Consider the following 18,247-nt stretch of genomic DNA (forward strand, 5'->3'; position numbering starts at 1 on the left):
TATCTTAAAAGACACTTCCCCATCACAGGCTAAAGCACGGAACTGAGTCCTGTAAGTGTCTGGGGTCACAGCATAATGTTTTAGAATAGTCTGTTTAATCTCCGCATACTCACAGTTCCACCGAGGGTCCATAGCTCTATAGGCTTCAGCAGCTCCACCCTCTAAGAGCCCAACCAGATGCCGGACGCGCTCCCTTTCTGGGACTTCCATTAATCGACACTGATGCTCAAAGTCCTGGAAGAAGCCCTCAATGTCACCAGCAGCCTCATTAAACTGCTTGAAGTCTTTGCGGGACACTCTGGGAAGTTCCCTCATGATGGGTGCTGGGGTTACAGTCTGTCTGGAACCTCTCGCGGCTTCCACAGCGAGCTGCTTATCCAGCAATGCCATCTCCTCCATCCTGCGCTCCTTCTCTTCAGCTCCACGCATGGCCTCCCTCTTATCTTCTATGGTGGCCTCATCTCCAAGCAGTGCCATCTTTTCCTTGTACCACACAACCCATTGACTTTTTTGGGTATTCACCTCCGGCTCCCGTCTTTGCTCCCCTTGCTGTGGAAATTGTTCCTCGGTGCCATCTTGCAGGCAAGCGTGTTCCAATGCCTCAATTAGTTGCTCCTTAGAGAGTCCTTTGTAGCCGACACCTAATTCACGGGCCTTTGTTTGTAGACTCGCCACAGTCCAGTTCCTGTATCCTGAGGTTCTGGTTTCAGACGTCGATTGGCTGTTGTCCTCCATTTCTTCTGCTCTGATCCCACTGCTGCCACCAGTTTGTGACGGGGTGTACATCAGAGCAAAGAGAGACAACAGGCCGAGGATGATCCAACAGGTTTACTAACAGGAATACAAGAACAGCACACGATAAGTCCACGTAAAACAGATTCGGGGGCCCTTCCCGACAATCCTCGGACCGGATAACAAAGCAATCGTCCTTACAGTAGTCCAAAGAGTTTCACACGGGCCAAGAATTCAGCACATTACACCAGGAAGGGGCCCAGCATGGGGGACATTATACCAGGAAGGGGCCCAGGATGGGGAACACTACACCAGTAAGGGGTCCAGCATGGGGGACATTATACCAGGAAGGGGCCCAGGATGGGGAACACAACACCAGTAAGGGGCCCAGCATGGGGGACATTATACCAGGAAGGGGCCCAAGATGAAGAAAATTATACCATGAAGAGGTACATTGTTATAGGATGGGGCCCAATATGGGAGTATTTAGTGTCCCAAGATGAGGGACATTATTACTGGAAGGGGCAAAGACGGAGACATTACTGCAAGAGCCCCAGGATGGAGGACATTTTATTAGGAAGGGGCCCAGAATGGAGGACAGTTTTATAGGAAAGGGCCCAGGATGGAGGACATTTTATTAGAGAGGGGCCCAGGATGGAGGACAGTCTTATAGGAAAGGGCCCAGAATGGAGGACATTTTTATAGGGAAGGGTCCAGAAAGGAGATCATTTTTATAGGAAGGGGCCGAGGATGGAGGACATTTTTATAGGAAAGGGTCCAGATATGGAGGACATTTTTATAGGAAGGAGCCCAGGATGGGGGTATTATTAAATTAAGGGCCCAGAATGAGAGACATTATTACATGATGGGGGCACTGTTATACGATGGGGCCCAGAATTGGGGGCATTATTACTGGAAGGGGACAGGATGGGGGGACATTATTATATGAAGGGCTAATACAGGTGCCTTTATAGGATGTAGGATGCTACAAGGGCCTATATATCTGATGAACATGCCGGTGGGGGCTCAGATCCATCTTTTGCACCGGGGTGCATCGGACTCTGGTTACCGGATCTGTGGATGATGCACCGTTATGGGGACATTCTGGATTTGCATTCCTTGCCTGTACATTGTATGATGGTGACAGTGAGTATATGGAGGAGGCTCTCGTTGTCAGGTGTCCCTTCGCCTCTGGCACATCCAGCATATAACTCCACATGCCGCATTTACAGAGAGGTCAGGATTTCTGCACTTACAAGGACTTTGTTATTCAGTGTAATGAAGCCAATGTGCTGCACAGCTGGAATAGGCAGAAAAACTGATGACACCTTCCTACCCCTGCACCCCCCGCCCCGGCTTCCTCCCCTACCCACTGGGCACATTCCATACCATTCTCTGCAGGGGCACAGGGGGGATGATGTTAAGACTTGCCAGCCCCAGTCCCCGGGCCAGCAACCAGCTGTGGGATTGTCCACTGATCCTCTATATAAGAGTGGCGGGTCCAGCATCAGCATCAACATTTACAGGAGACATCAGATCAGAAGACTTTGGGAGCAAACTAGGACCATGAAGGGACTCGTGCTCAGCTTCGCCCTTGTTGCCCTGTCTGCCCTGTGTGCCTATGGGGAAGTGCCCGTACAGCCGGACTTCCAGGAGGAGAAGGTGAGTCACAACCCAACCAAAAAAAAGGGGCATAGGATTCTCTAAATGAGCGGGGGTTATCATTTGGTGCAGGTCTGATCTGTTGGTTTTGCATAGGACTGTTGGAACAGTCCCATGTAGTTGGTCTGTATACCCCACATATACCAGGCGTCATCATGAATATATGACCCTGCGCTTTAATAACTCTCTGTGTTCAAGATCTATAACAAAAAAGTTACCAATTACCCAAAGCAATAAATGAGGTGATAAAACCAGGCATGATCATTCTCACAGCTGAAGGTTTGTTACAGTTGTAGCCTACTATGCTCTCCTATCCTGATAGTTTGTTGCAATGTATCAATCTGAACTTTTGTCTGCTTGTACCTAATGGCCCGTCCTTCTGCAGATTGTAGGGAAGTGGTACGGCATCGGCCTGGCCTCCAACTCCGCCTGGTTCCAGTCCAAGAAGCAGCAGATGAAGATGTGTACGACCGTCATCACCCCCACTGCTGATGGGAACCTCGATGTTGTCGCCACCTATCCCAAGTAAGGGGGGGGGGGGGAAGTAAATCAGAGGGGAGCTGGGTGACAATATGTCCAGCCAGGGGTGTCAGGGCCATTTCTATCCTATTGTTGTCACTTTCCAGGCTGGATCGATGTGAAAAGAGGAGCATGACTTATATCAAGACGGACCAGCCCGGACGCTTCCTGTCCAAGAGTCCACGTAAGTCGCGGCCATGTTGGATATTTCATGGTTTGTGTAGGAAGATCGTCACACATAGGTAGAGATTACCTTGGCGTTGGATTTGGAGCTCCTTTGCATTGATCAATGCAATGGCTAAACATCTCTCATTCCTATTATTCATAGCAGTTATGCACATTCCATTTTCATGTTTTTCACTTTTTTCAGATCGTCCATTGTATTTTTCAGTCTAGCATTGCCATAGCAGTTCTGCTTTTCATTACTCCCCTATACATTGTGACTGGTGTGCAACGCTTTATCCTATTGTTTAGTTGTATATTTTTGAGGCTTGCGCCCTGTTCACACCATTGGTGTTCCAGACGTCCATTCTTTAATGTGTAGGAAGATGAGCTGCTACAATGTAGACATCATATTGTATAGGGGGAGCAGAAATGTAGCAGACATCTATGTCGGAGACATGTATATAATGAAGGGTCTTCTTCCTCCTCCAAGGTTACGGCAGTGACCACGTCATCCGCGTGGTGGAGACCAACTACGATGAATACACTTTGATGCACGCCATCAAGACCAAGGGCAGCGAGGTCAACACCATCGTGTCTCTGCACGGTAAGTGCCCCCCTGAGGTCACAGGTCGGGGGTCATCTGTGAGGTCATGTGACGTGAACCTGTCTTGCTCCTTATCTCCAGGCAGAACCAAGGACCTGAGACCTGAGCTCCTGGAGAAGTTCAAGGCATTGGCCAAGGAGCAGGGACTGAGCGACGACAACATCGTAATTCTGCCTCACACCGGTAATATCTCCTGTATACACCATATGGCGGGACAGTAATGTGCCCACACCACGGGTGACACAACGGGGCACGTGTAGAGAAACAGAGAAGCAGCCAAAGTGCCCCCATCACAAGCACCACAGAGCTTCTCTACAACACAGCGCCCCCATGACAAGCACCACAGAGCTTCTCTACAACACAGCACCCCCATGACCAGCACCACAAAGCCTCTCTACAAAACAGCACCCCCATGACCAGCACCACAGAGCCTCTCTACAACACAGCGCCCCCATGACCAGCACCACAGAGCCTCTCTACAACACAGCACCCCCATGACCAGCACCACAAAGCCTCTCTACAACACAGCACCCCCATGACCAGCACCACAGAGCCTCTCTACAACACAGCGCCCCCATGACCAGCACCACAGAGCTTCTCTACAACACAGCGCCCCCATGACCAGCACCACAGAGCCTCTCTACAAGCACAGCACCCCCATGACAAGCACCACACAGCTTCTCTACAACACAGCGCCCCCATGACAAGCACCACAGAGCTTCTCTACAACACAGCGCCCCCATGACAATCACCACAGAGCTTCTCTACAACACAGCGCCCCCATGACAATCACCACAGAGCTTCTCTACAACACAGCGCCCCCATGACAAGCACCACAGAGCTTCTCTACAACACAGCGCCCCCATGACAAGCACCACAGAGCCTCTCTACAAACACAGCGCCCCCATGACAAGCACCACAGAGCCTCTCTACAAACACAGCGCCCCCATGACAAGCACCACAGAGCTTCTCTACAACACAGCGCCTCCATGACCAGCACCACAGAGCCTCTCTACAACACAGCGCCCCCATGACCAGCACCACAGAGCCTCTCTACAAACACAGCGCCCCCATGACCAGCACCACAGAGCCTCTCTACAAGCACAGCGCCCCCATGACCAGCACCACAGAGCTTCTCTACAACACAGCGCCCCCATGACAAGCACCACAGAGCTTCTCTACAACACAGCGCCCCCATGACAAGCACCACAGAGCTTCTCTACAACACAGCGCCCCCATGACAAGCACCACAGAGCTTCTCTACAAACACAGCGCCCCCATGACAAGCACCACACAGCTTCTCTACAAACACAGCACCCCCATGACAAGCACCACAGAGCCTCTCTACAACACAGCGCCCCCATGACAAGCACCATAGAGCCTCTCTACAAACACAGCGCCCCCATGACAAGCACCACAGAGCCTCTCTACAACACAGCGCCCCCATGACAAGCACCACAGAGCTTCTCTACAAACACAGCGCCCCCATGACAAGCACCACAGAGGCTCTCTACAACACAGCGTCCCCATGACCAGTGTGTCGCCCTGGGCAAGCCAGGGGACACAGGTCACACACCACCACACCCTACATTCCAGGTAGGAACATCTAAGCTAACCAAAAATCCTTGTTGCCTTCCTCCAGAGGCTGATGATTCACACCAGGGGGTGGGCCAGGTGGTTGGCTCCGCCCACCAAGGAGGACACAGCTCTGGAGGCGGGAAAAACCAGGGAGTTGAAGCCTAGCTGAGGGCTAGAGTGGAGTCAGCTCAGGGAAGAGCTTGAGTAAACAGTGGAGGTGAGTTAAGGAAGTGAAGTAAAGTGGTAAAGGAGGAAAGCAAGAGTGGTGACAGAGGAAAAGCCTGAAGTAGTCCAGCTGTGTGCAGGACAGGTCAGCAACGGCGGTGACTGTCTGGAGGGGGACCGTTTGGAAGTTCCTGGAAGGACCTCGTAGGCTGTGTGCCCGGCGGTCTGGAGCAGTGTTCTGAAGGACAGTCAGTACCAGGGCAGGGGCCTCTCGGACCCCGCCAAGGCTAGGAGTCGCCATAATTTGCCGAATCCGTCAGTGAAGGGGACGTAGATCCCCCAACAACCAAGTCCCGATTGAAGGCAACAGCTCAGCCAGTGTAAGAGAGACACCGCCACCGCCAAGGCACCAGTTTCTTAGGGCCAGCGCCTGCGGGCAAAGAGTAGAGCTCCCCCGGTCCAGCTTGAAGCCGGGGAGCGGGTTACCGGTGGGGACCCATCGCAACCAACAAGTACACCAAGGTGCTAGGAAAAGGGACATCACCGTCACCTACCGGGAGAGCAAGTGCAGCCGTCCGTGGGACCGTCTATCCAGCCGTTTGGTTTACCGTAAAAACTGTGTCAACGTCTCAGGCTGAGTGAGTACCACAGTGCCGCAAGGCACAGCGCTGCCCCCGCGTCCCTGCGCCCACCAGGCCCTGCACCTCCCAAACCATCACCGGGCCCCGGGATCACCAACCCCTACCAACGGAGGGGCAACACAACACCTGGCTGCTCCGCATCACCATCCCCGGGAGCCCCGTATAGAGCAGCGGTGGTGAAATCACCACAACCGTGGGTGGCGTCACGGACAATAAACAACCCCCCTTTCACTCACGGGCGAGGAGTGCCGCTCGAGAAGCCCCCGGGATCCGGCCCACCACTGAGCAGCAGCCACCGGACCCGAGCAGAAGGGGTGAGCGTAGTGTGCTGACACCCTCCTCCCCGCCCGCAACACCAGCACCACAGAGCGTCTCTACAACACAGTGCCCCCATGAACAGCACCACAGAGCTGCTCTACAAACACAGCGCCCCCATGACAAGCACCACAGAGCTTCTCTACAACACAGCGCCCCCATGACCAGCACCACAGAGCTTCTCTACAACACAGCGCCCCCATGACCAGCACCACAGAGCTTCTCTACAACACAGCGCCCCCATGACCAGCACCACAGAGCTTCTCTACAACACAGCGCCCCCATGACCAGCACCACAGAGCTTCTCTACAACACAGCGCCCCCATCACAAGCACCACAGAGCTTCTCTACAACACAGCGCCCCCATGACAAGCACCACAGAGCTTCTCTACAACACAGCGCCCCCATGACAAGCACCACAGAGCTTCTCTACAACACAGCGCCCCCATGACCAGCACCACAGAGCTTCTCTACAACACAGCGCCCCCATGACCAGCACCACAGAGCTTCTCTACAACACAGCGCCCCCATGACCAGCACCACAGAGCTTCTCTACAACACAGCGCCCCCATGACCAGCACCACAGAGCTTCTCTACAACACAGCGCCCCCATGACCAGCACCACAGAGCTTCTCTACAACACAGCGCCCCCATGACCAGCACCACAGAGCTTCTCTACAACACAGCGCCCCCATGACAAGCACCACAGAGCTTCTCTATAAACACAGCGCCCCCATGACCAGCACCACAGAGCTTCTCTACAAACACAGCGCCCCCATGAACAGCACCACAGAGCCTCTCTACAACACAGCGCCCCCATGACAAGCACCACAGAGCTTCTCTACAACACAGCGCCCCCATGACAAGCACCACAGAGCTTCTCTATAAACACAGCGCCCCCATGACCAGCACCACAGAGCTTCTCTACAAACACAGCGCCCCCATGAACAGCACCACAGAGCTGCTCTACAAACACAGCGCCCCCATGACAAGCACCACAGAGCTTCTCTACAACACAGCGCCCCCATGACAAGCACCACAGAGCTTCTCTACAAGCACAGCGCCCCCATGACAAGCACCACAGAGCCTCTCTACAAACACAGCGCCCCCATGACAAGCACCACAGAGCTTCTCTACAACACAGCGCCCCCATGACAATCACCACAGAGCTTCTCTACAACACAGCGCCCCCATGACCAGCACCACAGAGCTTCTCTACAACACAGAGCCCCCATGACAAGCACCACAGAGCCTCTCTACAAACACAGCGCCCCCATGACAAGCACCACAGAGCTGCTCTACAAGCACAGCGCCCCCATCAAAAGCACCACAGAGCTTCTCTACAACACAGCGCCCCCATGACAAGCACCACAGAGCTTCTCTACAAGCACAGCGCCCCCATCACAAGCACCACAGAGCTTCTCTACAAACACAGCGCCCCCATCACAAGCACCACAGAGCTTCTCTACAAACACAGCGCCCCCATGACAAGCACCACAGAGCTTCTCTACAAACACAGCGCCCCCATGACAAGCACCACAGAGCCTCTCTACAAACACAGCGCCCCCATGACCAGCACCACAGAGCTTCTCTACAACACAGCGCCCCTATGACAAGCACCACAGAGCCTCTCTACAACACAGCGCCCCCATGACAAGCACCACAGAGCTTCTCTACAAACACAGCGCCCCCATGACAAGCACCACAGAGCTTCTCTACAAACACAGCGCCCCCATGACAAGCACCACAGAGCTTCTCTACAACACAGAGCCCCCATGACAAGCACCACAGAGCTTCTCTACAAACACAGCGCCCCCATGACAAGCACCACAGAGCTTCTCTACAAACACAGCGCCCCCATGACAAGCACCACAGAGCTTCTCTACAACACAGCACCCCCATGACAAGCACCACAGAGCCTCACTACAACACAGCGCCCCCATGACAAGCACCACAGAGCCTCTCTACAAACACAGCGCCCCCATGACAAGCACCACAGAGCTTCTCTACAACACAGCACCCCCATGACAAGCACCACAGAGCCTCACTACAACACAGCGCCCCCATGACAAGCACCACAGAGCTTCTCTACAACACAGCGCCCCCATGACCAGCACCACAGAGCTTCTCTACAACACAGCGCCCCTATGACAAGCACCACAGAGCCTCTCTACAACACAGCGCCCCCATGACAAGCACCACAGAGCTTCTCTACAAACACAGCGCCCCCATGACAAGCACCACAGAGCTTCTCTACAACACAGAGCCCCCATGACAAGCACAACAGAGCCTCTCAACAACACAGCGCCTCCATGACAAGCACCACAGAGCTTCTCTACAAACACAGCGCCCCCATGACAAGCACCACAGAGGCTCTCTACAACACAGCGCCCCCATGACCAGCACCACAGAGCCTCTCTACAACACAGCGCCCCCATGACCAGTACCACAGAGCTTCTCTACAACACAGCGCCCCCATGACAAGCACCACAGAGCCTCTCTACAACACAGCGCCCCCATGACAAGCACCACAGAGCTTCTCTACAACACAGCGCCCCCATGACAAGCACCACAGAGCTTCTCTACAACACAGCGTCCCCATGACAAGCACCACAGAGCTTCTCTACAACACAGCGCCCCCATGACAAGCACCACAGAGCTTCTCTACAACACAGCACCCCCATGACCAGCACCACAGAGCCTCTCTACAACACAGCGCCCCCATGACAAGCACCATAGAGCTTCTCTACAACACAGCGCCCCCATGACAAGCACCACAGAGGCTCTCTACAACACAGCGTCCCCATGACCAGTGTGTCGCCCTGGGCAAGCCAGGAGACACAGGTCACACACCACCACACCCTACATTCCAGGTAGGAACATCTAAGCTAACCAAAAATCCTTGTTGCCTTCCTCCAGAGGCTGATGATTCACACCAGGGGGTGGGCCAGGCGGTTGGCTCCGCCCACCAAGGAGGACACAGCTCTGGAGGCGGGAAAAACCAGGGAGTTGAAGCCTAGCTGAGGGCTAGAGTGGAGTCAGCTCAGGGAACAGCTTGAGTAAACAGTGGAGTTGAGTTAAGGAAGTGAAGTAAAGTGGTAAAGGAGGAAAGCAAGAGTGGTGACAGAGGAAAAGCCTGAAGTAGTCCAGCTGTGTGCAGGACAGGTCAGCAATGGCGGTGACTGTCTGGAGGGGGACCGTTTGGAAGTTCCTGGAAGGACCTCGTAGGCTGTGTGCCCGGCGGTCTGGAGCAGTGTTCTGAAGGACAGTCAGTACCAGGGCAGGGGCCTCTCGGACCCCGGCAAGGCTAGGAGTCGCCATAATTTGCCGAATCCGTCAGTGAAGGGGACGTAGATCCCCCCCCCAACAACCAAGTCCCGATTGAAGGCAACAGCTCAGCCAGTGTAAGAGAGACACCGCCACCGCCAAGGCACCAGTTTCTTAGGGCCAGCGCCTGCGGGCAAAGAGTAGAGCTCCCCCGGTCCAGCTTGAAGCCGGGGAGCGGGTTACCGGTGGGGACCCATCGCAACCAACAAGTACACCAAGGTGCTAGGAAAAGGGACATCACCGTCACCTACCGGGAGTGCAGGTGCAGCCGTCCGTGGGACCGTCTATCCAGCCGTTTGGTTTACCGTAAAAACTGTGTCAACGTCTCAGGCTGAGTGAGTACCACAGTGCCGCAAGGCACAGCGCTGCCCCCGCGTCCCTGCGCCCACCAGGCCCTGCACCTCCCAAACCATCACCGGGCCCCGGGATCACCAACCCCTACCCACGGAGGGGCAACACAACACCTGGCTGCTCCGCATCACCATCCCCGGGAGCCCCGTATAGAGCAGCGGTGGTGAAATCACCACAACCGTGGGTGGCGTCACGGACAATAAACTATCCCCACACCCGACAACCCCCCTTTCACTCACGGGCGAGGAGTGCCGCTCGAGAAGCCCCCGGGATCCGGCCCACCACTGAGCAGCAGCCACCGGACCCGAGCAGAAGGGGTGAGCGTAGTGTGCTGACACCCTCCTCCCCGCCCGCAACACCAGCACCACAGAGCGTCTCTACAACACAGTGCCCCCATGAACAGCACCACAGAGCTGCTCTACAAACACAGCGCCCCCATGACAAGCACCACAGAGCTTCTCTACAACACAGTGCCCCCATGAACAGCACCACAGAGCTGCTCTACAAACACAGTGCCCCCATGACAAGCACCACAGAGCTTCTCTACAACACAGCGCCCCCATGACCAGCACCACAGAGCTTCTCTACAACACAGCGCCCCCATGACCAGCACCACAGAGCCTCTCTACAACACAGCGCCCCCATGACAAGCACCACAGAGCTTCACTACAACACAGCGCCCCCATGACCAGCACCACAGAGCCTCTCTACAACACAGCGCCCCCATGACAAGCACCACAGAGCTTCTCTACAACACAGCGCCCCCATGACAAGCACCACAGAGCTTCTCTACAACACAGCGCCCCCATGACCAGCACCACAGAGCTTCTCTACAACACAGCACCCCCATGACAGGCACCACAGAGCCTCTCTACAACACAGCGCCCCCATGACAAGCACCACAGAGCTTCTCTACAACACAGCGCCCCCATGACAAGCACCACAGAGCCTCTCTACAACACAGCGCCCCCATGACAAGCACCACAGAGCTTCTCTACAACACAGCGCCCCCATGACAAGCACCACAGAGCCTCTCTACAACACAGCGCCCCCATGACAAGCACCACAGAGCCTCTCTACAACACAGCGCCCCCATGACAAGCACCACAGAGCCTCTATACAACACAGTGCCCCCATGACAAGCACCACAGAGCTTCTCTACAACACAGCGCCCCTATGACAAGCACCACAGAGCTTCTCTACAAACACAGCGCCCCCATGACAAGCACCACAGAGCCTCTCTACAACACAGCGCCCCCATGACAAGCACCACAGAGCTTCTCTACAACACAGCGCCCCCATGACAATCACCACAGAGCCTCTCTACAAACACAGCGCCCCCATGACAAGCACCACAGAGCTTCTCTACAAGCACAGTGCCCCCATGACAAGCACCACAGAGCTTCTCTACAACACAGCGTCCCCATGACCAGCACCACAGAGCTTCTCTACAACACAGCGCCCCCATGACCAGCACCACAGAGCTTCTCTACAAACACAGCGCCCCCATGACAAGCACCACAGAGCTTCTCTACAACACAGTGCCCCCATGACCAGCACCACAGAGCCTCTCTACAACACAGCACCCCCATGACAAGCACCACAGAGCTTCTCTACAACACAGCGCCCCCATGACCAGCACCACAGAGCTTCTCTACAACACAGCGCCCCCATGACAAGCACCACAGAGCTTCTCTACAACACAGCGCCCCCATGACCAGCACCACAGAGCCTCTCTACAACACAGCACCCCCATGACAAGCACCACAGAGCTTCTCTACAACACAGCGCCCCCATGACAAGCACCACAGAGCCTATCTACAACACAGCGCCCCCATGACAAGCACCACAGAGCTTCTCTACAACACAGCGCCCCCATGACCAGCACCACAGAGCTTCTCTACAACACAGCGCCCCCATGACAAGAACCACAGAGCTTCTCTACAACACAGCGCCCCCATGACAAGCACCACAGAGCCTCTCTACAACACAGCGCCCCCATCACAAGCACCACAGAGCCTCTCTACAAACACAGCACCCCCATGACAAGCACCACAGAGCTTCTCTACAACACAGCGCCCCCATGACAAGCACCACAGAGCCTCTCTACAACACAGCGTCCCCATGACAAGCACCACAGAGCCTCTCTACAACACAGCGCCCCCATCACAAGCACCACAGAGCCTCTCTACAAACACAGCGCCCCCATGACAAGCACCACAGAGCTTCTCTACAACACAGCGCCCCCATGACCAGCACCACAGAGCTTCTCTACAACACAGCACCCCCATCACAAGCACCACAGAGCCTCTCTACAAACACAGCGCCCCCATGACAAGCACCACAGAGCTTCTCTACAACACAGCGCCCCCATGACAAGCACCACAGAGCTTCTCTACAAACACAGCGCCCCCATGACAAGCACCACAGAGCTTCTCTACAACACAGCGCCCCCATGACAAGCACCACAGAGCTTCTCTACAACACAGCGCCCCCATGACAAGCACCACAGAGCTTCTCTACAACACAGCGCCCCCATGACAATCACCACAGAGCCTCTCTACAAACACAGCGTCCCCATGACAAGCACCACAGAGCTTCTCTACAACACAGCGCCCCCATGACAATCACCACAGAGCCTCTCTACAAACACAGCGTCCCCATGACAAGCACCACAGAGCTTCTCTACAAGCACAGCGCCCCCATGACCAGCACCACAGAGCTTCTCTACAAACACAGCGCCCCCATGACCAGCACCACAGAGCCTCTCTACAACACAGCGCCCCCATGACCAGCACCACAGAGCTTCTCTACAACACAGCGCCCCCATGACAAGCACCACAGAGCTTCTCTACAACACAGCGCCCCCATGACAAGCACCACAGAGCTTCTCTACAAACACAGCGCCCCCATGACAAGCACCACAGAGCCTCTCTACAACACAGCGCCCCCATGACAAGCACCACAGAGCTTCTCTACAACACAGCGCCCCCATGACAAGCACCACAGAGCCTCTCTACAAACACAGCGCCCCCATGACAAGCACCACAGAGCTTCTCTACAACACAGCGCCCCCATGACAAGCACCACAGAGCTTCTCTACAAACACAGCGCCCCCATGACAAGCACCACAGAGCCTCTCTACAACACAGCGCCTCCATGACAAGCACCACAGAGCTTCTCTACAAGCACAGCGCCCCCATGACCAGCACCACAGAGCTTCTCTACAAACACAGCGCCCCCATGACCAGCACCACAGAGCTATTCTACAAACACAGCGCCCCCATGACAAGCACCACAGAGCTTCTCTACAAGCACAGCGCCCCCATGACCAGCACCACAGAGCTTCTCTACAACACAGCGCCCCCATGACCAGCACCACAGAGCTGCTCTACAAACACAGCGCCCCCATGACAATCACCACAGAGCTTCCCTACAACACAGCGCCCCCATCACAAGCACCACAGAGCCTCTCTACAAACACAGCGCCCCCATGACAAGCACCACAGAGCTTCCCTACAACACAGCGCCCCCATGACAAGCACCACAGAGCTTCTCTACAACACAGCGCCCCCATGACAAGCACCACAGAGCTTCTCTACAACACAGCGCCCCCATGACAAGCACCACAGAGCCTCTCTACAACACAGCGCCCCCATGACAAGCACCACAGAGCTTCTCTACAACACAGCGCCCCCATGACAAGCACCACAGAGCCTCTCTACAACACAGCGCCCCCATGACCAGCACCACAGAGCTTCTCTACAACACAGCGCCCCCATGACCAGCACCACAGAGCTTCTCTACAAACACAGCGCCCCCATGACAAGCACCACAGAACTGCTCTACAAACACAGCGCCCCCATGACAATCACCACAGAGCTTCCCTACAACACAGCGCCCCCATCACAAGCACCACAGAGCCTCTCTACAACACAGCCCCCCCATGACAAGCACCACAGAGCTTCTCTACAACACAGCGCCCCCATGACAAGCACCACAGAGCTTCTCTACAACACAGCGCCCCCATGACAAGCACCACAGAGCTTCTCTACAAACACAGCGCCCCCATGACAAGCACCACAGAGCTTCTCTACAAACACAGCGCCCCCATGACAAGCACCACAGAGCTTCTCTACAACACAGCGCCCCCATGACAAGCACCACAGAGCTTCTCTACAAACACAGCGCCCCCATGACAAGCACCACAGAGCTTCTCTACAACACAGCGCCCCCATGACAAGCACCACAGAGCTTCTCTACAAACACAGCGCCCCCATGACAAGCACCACAGAGCTTCTCTACAACACAGAGCCCCCATGACAAGCACCACAGAGCTTCTCTACAACACAGCGCCCCCATGACAAGCACCACAGAGCCTCTCTACAACACAGCGCCCCCATGACCAGCACCACAGAGCTTCTCTACAACACAGCGCCCCCATGACAAGCACCACAGAGCCTCTCTACAAACACAGCACCCCCATGACAAGCACCACAGAGCCTCTCTACAACACAGCGCCCCCATGACAAGCACCACAGAGCCTCTCTACAAGCACAGCGCCCCCATAACAAGCACCACAGAGCCTCTCTACAAGCACAGCGCCCCCATGACAAGCACCACAGAGCTTCTCTACAAGCACAGCGCCCCCATGACAAGCACCACAGAGCCTCTCTACAACACAGCGCCCCCATGACAAGCACCACAGAGCCTCTCTACAAGCACAGCGCCCCCATGACCAGCACCACAGAGCTTCTCTACAACACAGCGCCCCCATGACAAGCACCACAGAGCTTCTCTACAAACACAGCGCCCCCATGACAAGCACCACAGAGCTTCTCTACAAACACAGTGCCCCCATGACAAGCACCACAGAGCCTCTCTACAACACAGCGCCCCAATGACAAGCACCACAGAGCTTCTCTACAACACAGCGCCCCCATGACAAGCACCACAGAGCTTCTCTACAACACAGCGCCCCCATGACAAGCACCACAGAGCTTCTCTACAAACACAGTGCCCCCATGACAAGCACCACAGAGCCTCTCTACAACACAGCGCCCCCATGACCAGCGCCACAGAGCTTCTCTACAAGCACAGCGCCCCCATGACAACTCTTCCATATACGCTCATATCTATCCAATAGCAATAGTACCGCCCCCTTTCAGCACCATGCTGCCATATACACAAATGTTTTCTGACCCAACTGCAATGTCTCCACAGCCACAGTGCCAGTGTGACAACTATTATATGTCTATAGCAGATTTACAGCCATTATGGCCCCATGACAAACACTACGTCCCCACATTCGCCTCTTATATAACATTATGGATACTGATCCGTTGTCTTGTTTCCTCTTCACAGATAAATGCATGTCCGAAGTCTAACGGTGAGTACAGAACGGACCGGACGACTGATACTGCTCACTGAGGGGGGCAACAGGGGACCCCAGTATATCACTTGTCAGTAGTCTATGTGGACCCCAGTATAACACTTGTCAGTAGCCTATGTGGACCCCAGTATAACACTTGTCAGTAGTCTATGTGGACCCCAGTATAACACTTGTCAGTAGTCTATGTGGACCCCAGTATATCACTTCTCAGTAGTCTATGTGGATCCCAGTAGAATACTTGTCAGTAGTCTATGTGGACCCCAGTATAGCACTTGTTAGTACAGTCTATGTGGACCCCAGTATAGCACTTGTCAGTAGTCTTTATGGACCCCAGTATAACACTTATAAGTAGTCTATGTGGACCCCAGTATATCACTTGTCAGTAGTCTATGTGGACCCCAGTATAACACTTGTCAGTAGTCTATGTGGACCCCAGTATAACACTTGTCAGTAGTTTATGTGGACCCCAGTAAAGCACTTGTGAGTAGTCTATATGGACCCCAGTATAACACTTGTCTGTAGTCTATGTGGACCCCAGTAGAATACTTGTCAGTAGTCTATGTGGACCCCAGTATAACACTTGTCAGTAGTCTATGTGGACCCCAGTAGAATACTTGTCAGTAGTCTATGTGGACCCCAGTAAAGCACTTGTGAGTAGTCTATATGGACTCCAGTATAGCACTTGTCAGTAGTCTATATGGACCCCAGTATAACACTTGCCAGTAGTCTATGTGGACCCCAGTATAGCACTTGTCAGTAGTCTGTGGGCAGGTAAAGGACTGTAATCATTTCCAGACACTTTTGCTCCTTTTTTTTATAATTGTTACATTTTCTGTTGCTCCCCAGAGAGAAGAGTCAGTTCCTGCAGTGTCCACTAGATGGCGTCTGTGTTATAGATGGAGTTAGCTTGCTACCGTAATGTTTGTACAAGTCTGCGCACAATAAACTGCATGACCCCCTCAGCCGCCTCTGCGTTCTTTCTTTCTTTCTCCCCTGGCCCCCTGTACAGCGCTGGGCAACTGAGAATGAGCGGATCTCTGCTCTTCTGCACAGTGTATTTCTAGGTGTAGTGCAGAGAACACTTAATTGCTTTAATACTCTGTGCTGCTGGAGGACCATTCACCTACTACTACCCCCACTTTTATTCATTTACCCTACTTACATCAAATCACTTCTACTGTCACATTCAGCCCTGCTCCCAACACACATACCGTAACTGTTACTGCCATTCAAATGTTAGCACACTGTTCTCCTTAAATACTCTGTGCTGCTGAACACTGAGCTCCCACAACAATCAGTATACCTAAGGCCGCCTTCACACACACGCATAAAAGCACACATGTGGCACAGTCGATAGATTGATAGATTTTTACAGCTGTTAAACCAATAAATAAATAAACTAAAAAAAATCGTGTGGGGTCCCCCCTGTTTTTTTTTTTTTTATAACCAACCAAGGTAAAGCAGACAGCTGAGGGCTAGTATTATCAGGCTGGGAAAGTCCAGGGTTATTGGTCCCTCTCAGCCTACAAATTGGAGCCCACAGCCGTCCAAATAGTGGTGCATTCATTAGTTGCTCCAATTCTGGCGCTTTTCCTGGCTCTTCCCAATTGCCCTGGTGCGGTGGCAATCAGAGAAATACTTGTGGGGGTGATGTCAGCTGTGGATTGTCAGCTGGCATCAAGCCCAGGGGTTAGTAATGGACAGGTGTCTATCATTACTAACCCAGTAAGTGAAAAGAAAAAAACACACACAAAATAGTTTAATTGAAAAAAAAAATTCTCAAGTTATTCAGAGAAAATGTATAAGTTATAGGTAAGAGATTAACAAACGTTGTGGCAAAATATACCTACTTATTTAAAAAAAATGTCTTTATTAATATGCATTAAAAACCAAAACAAAAACAAAAAACCATATGTGGACTAAAAATTTTTAGATAGCATGGAGGTTACTATGAGCCCAATTCAAAGACTCTGAGGCCTCTAAGCGCCAAAAGCAGATATATAATCAAAAAGGGAGGCAAAAAAAGGGGGGGGGGGTTCATTTCCTCTTCTCTCACCCTAATTAGATATAGCACTGCCTGCCAATGGAGTACATCCTAATGTAAACGATGCCCCCATTCCTCGACGGCTCTCCCTTTCCTGGTCCTCACTCTTTTTCGTGTCAGGTCACTTGGGTCTCAAGTAAGAAAAATAAGTTTTACCACTAGGGGCTCATAGAAAAACATATGAACACCTACCACTCATAAATACAGAGAGGGAGAGCCATCGAGGAATGGGGGCACCAAGAAACTAAGGGTGTACTCCATTGCCACGTAGGGGTAAGCCGATCAGGGACATTTATTATAAACAATCCCCTGTACATGAGATACAGTCAGGGCCAGAAATATTTGGACAGTGACACAAGTTTTGTTATTTTAGCTGTTTACAAAACATGTTCAGAAATACAATTATATATATAATATGGGCTGAAAGTGCACACTCCCAGCTGCAATATGAGAGTTTTCACATCCAAATCGGAGAAAGGGTTTAGGAATCATAGCTCTGTAATGCATAGCCTCCTCTTTTTCAAGGGACCAAAAGTAATTGGACAATGGACTCTAAGGGCTGCAATTAACTCTGAAGGCGTCTCCCTCGTTAACCTGTAATCAATGAAGTAGTTAAAAGGTCTGGGGTTGATTACAGGTGTGTGGTTTTGCATTTGGAAGCTGTTGCTGTGACCAGACAACACGCGGTCTAAGGAACTCTCAATTGACGTGAAGCAGAACATCCTGAGGCTGAAAAAAAGGAAAAAATCCAT

The 18,247-nt window shown here is 53.2% G+C and overlaps 1 protein-coding gene across 1 annotated transcript; it reads left to right on the forward strand.

Annotated features, from left to right (window-relative positions):
• Window positions 1–2,237: 2,237 nt before the first annotated feature.
• LOC142250731 (lipocalin) lies at window positions 2,238–16,413 on the forward strand. The gene is made up of 7 exons (XM_075322936.1): window positions 2,238–2,394; window positions 2,780–2,919; window positions 3,021–3,097; window positions 3,569–3,682; window positions 3,764–3,865; window positions 15,424–15,448; window positions 16,298–16,413. The coding sequence occupies exons 1-6, from the start codon at window positions 2,299–2,301 to the stop codon at window positions 15,444–15,446; spliced, it is 552 nt and encodes a 183-aa protein (XP_075179051.1). The 5' UTR covers window positions 2,238–2,298; the 3' UTR covers window positions 15,447–15,448; window positions 16,298–16,413.
• The last annotated feature ends 1,834 nt before the right edge of the window (window positions 16,414–18,247 follow it).

This window comes from Anomaloglossus baeobatrachus, chromosome 9 (assembly GCF_048569485.1).
Source record: "Anomaloglossus baeobatrachus isolate aAnoBae1 chromosome 9, aAnoBae1.hap1, whole genome shotgun sequence".
Lineage (NCBI taxonomy): Eukaryota > Metazoa > Chordata > Amphibia > Anura > Aromobatidae > Anomaloglossus > Anomaloglossus baeobatrachus.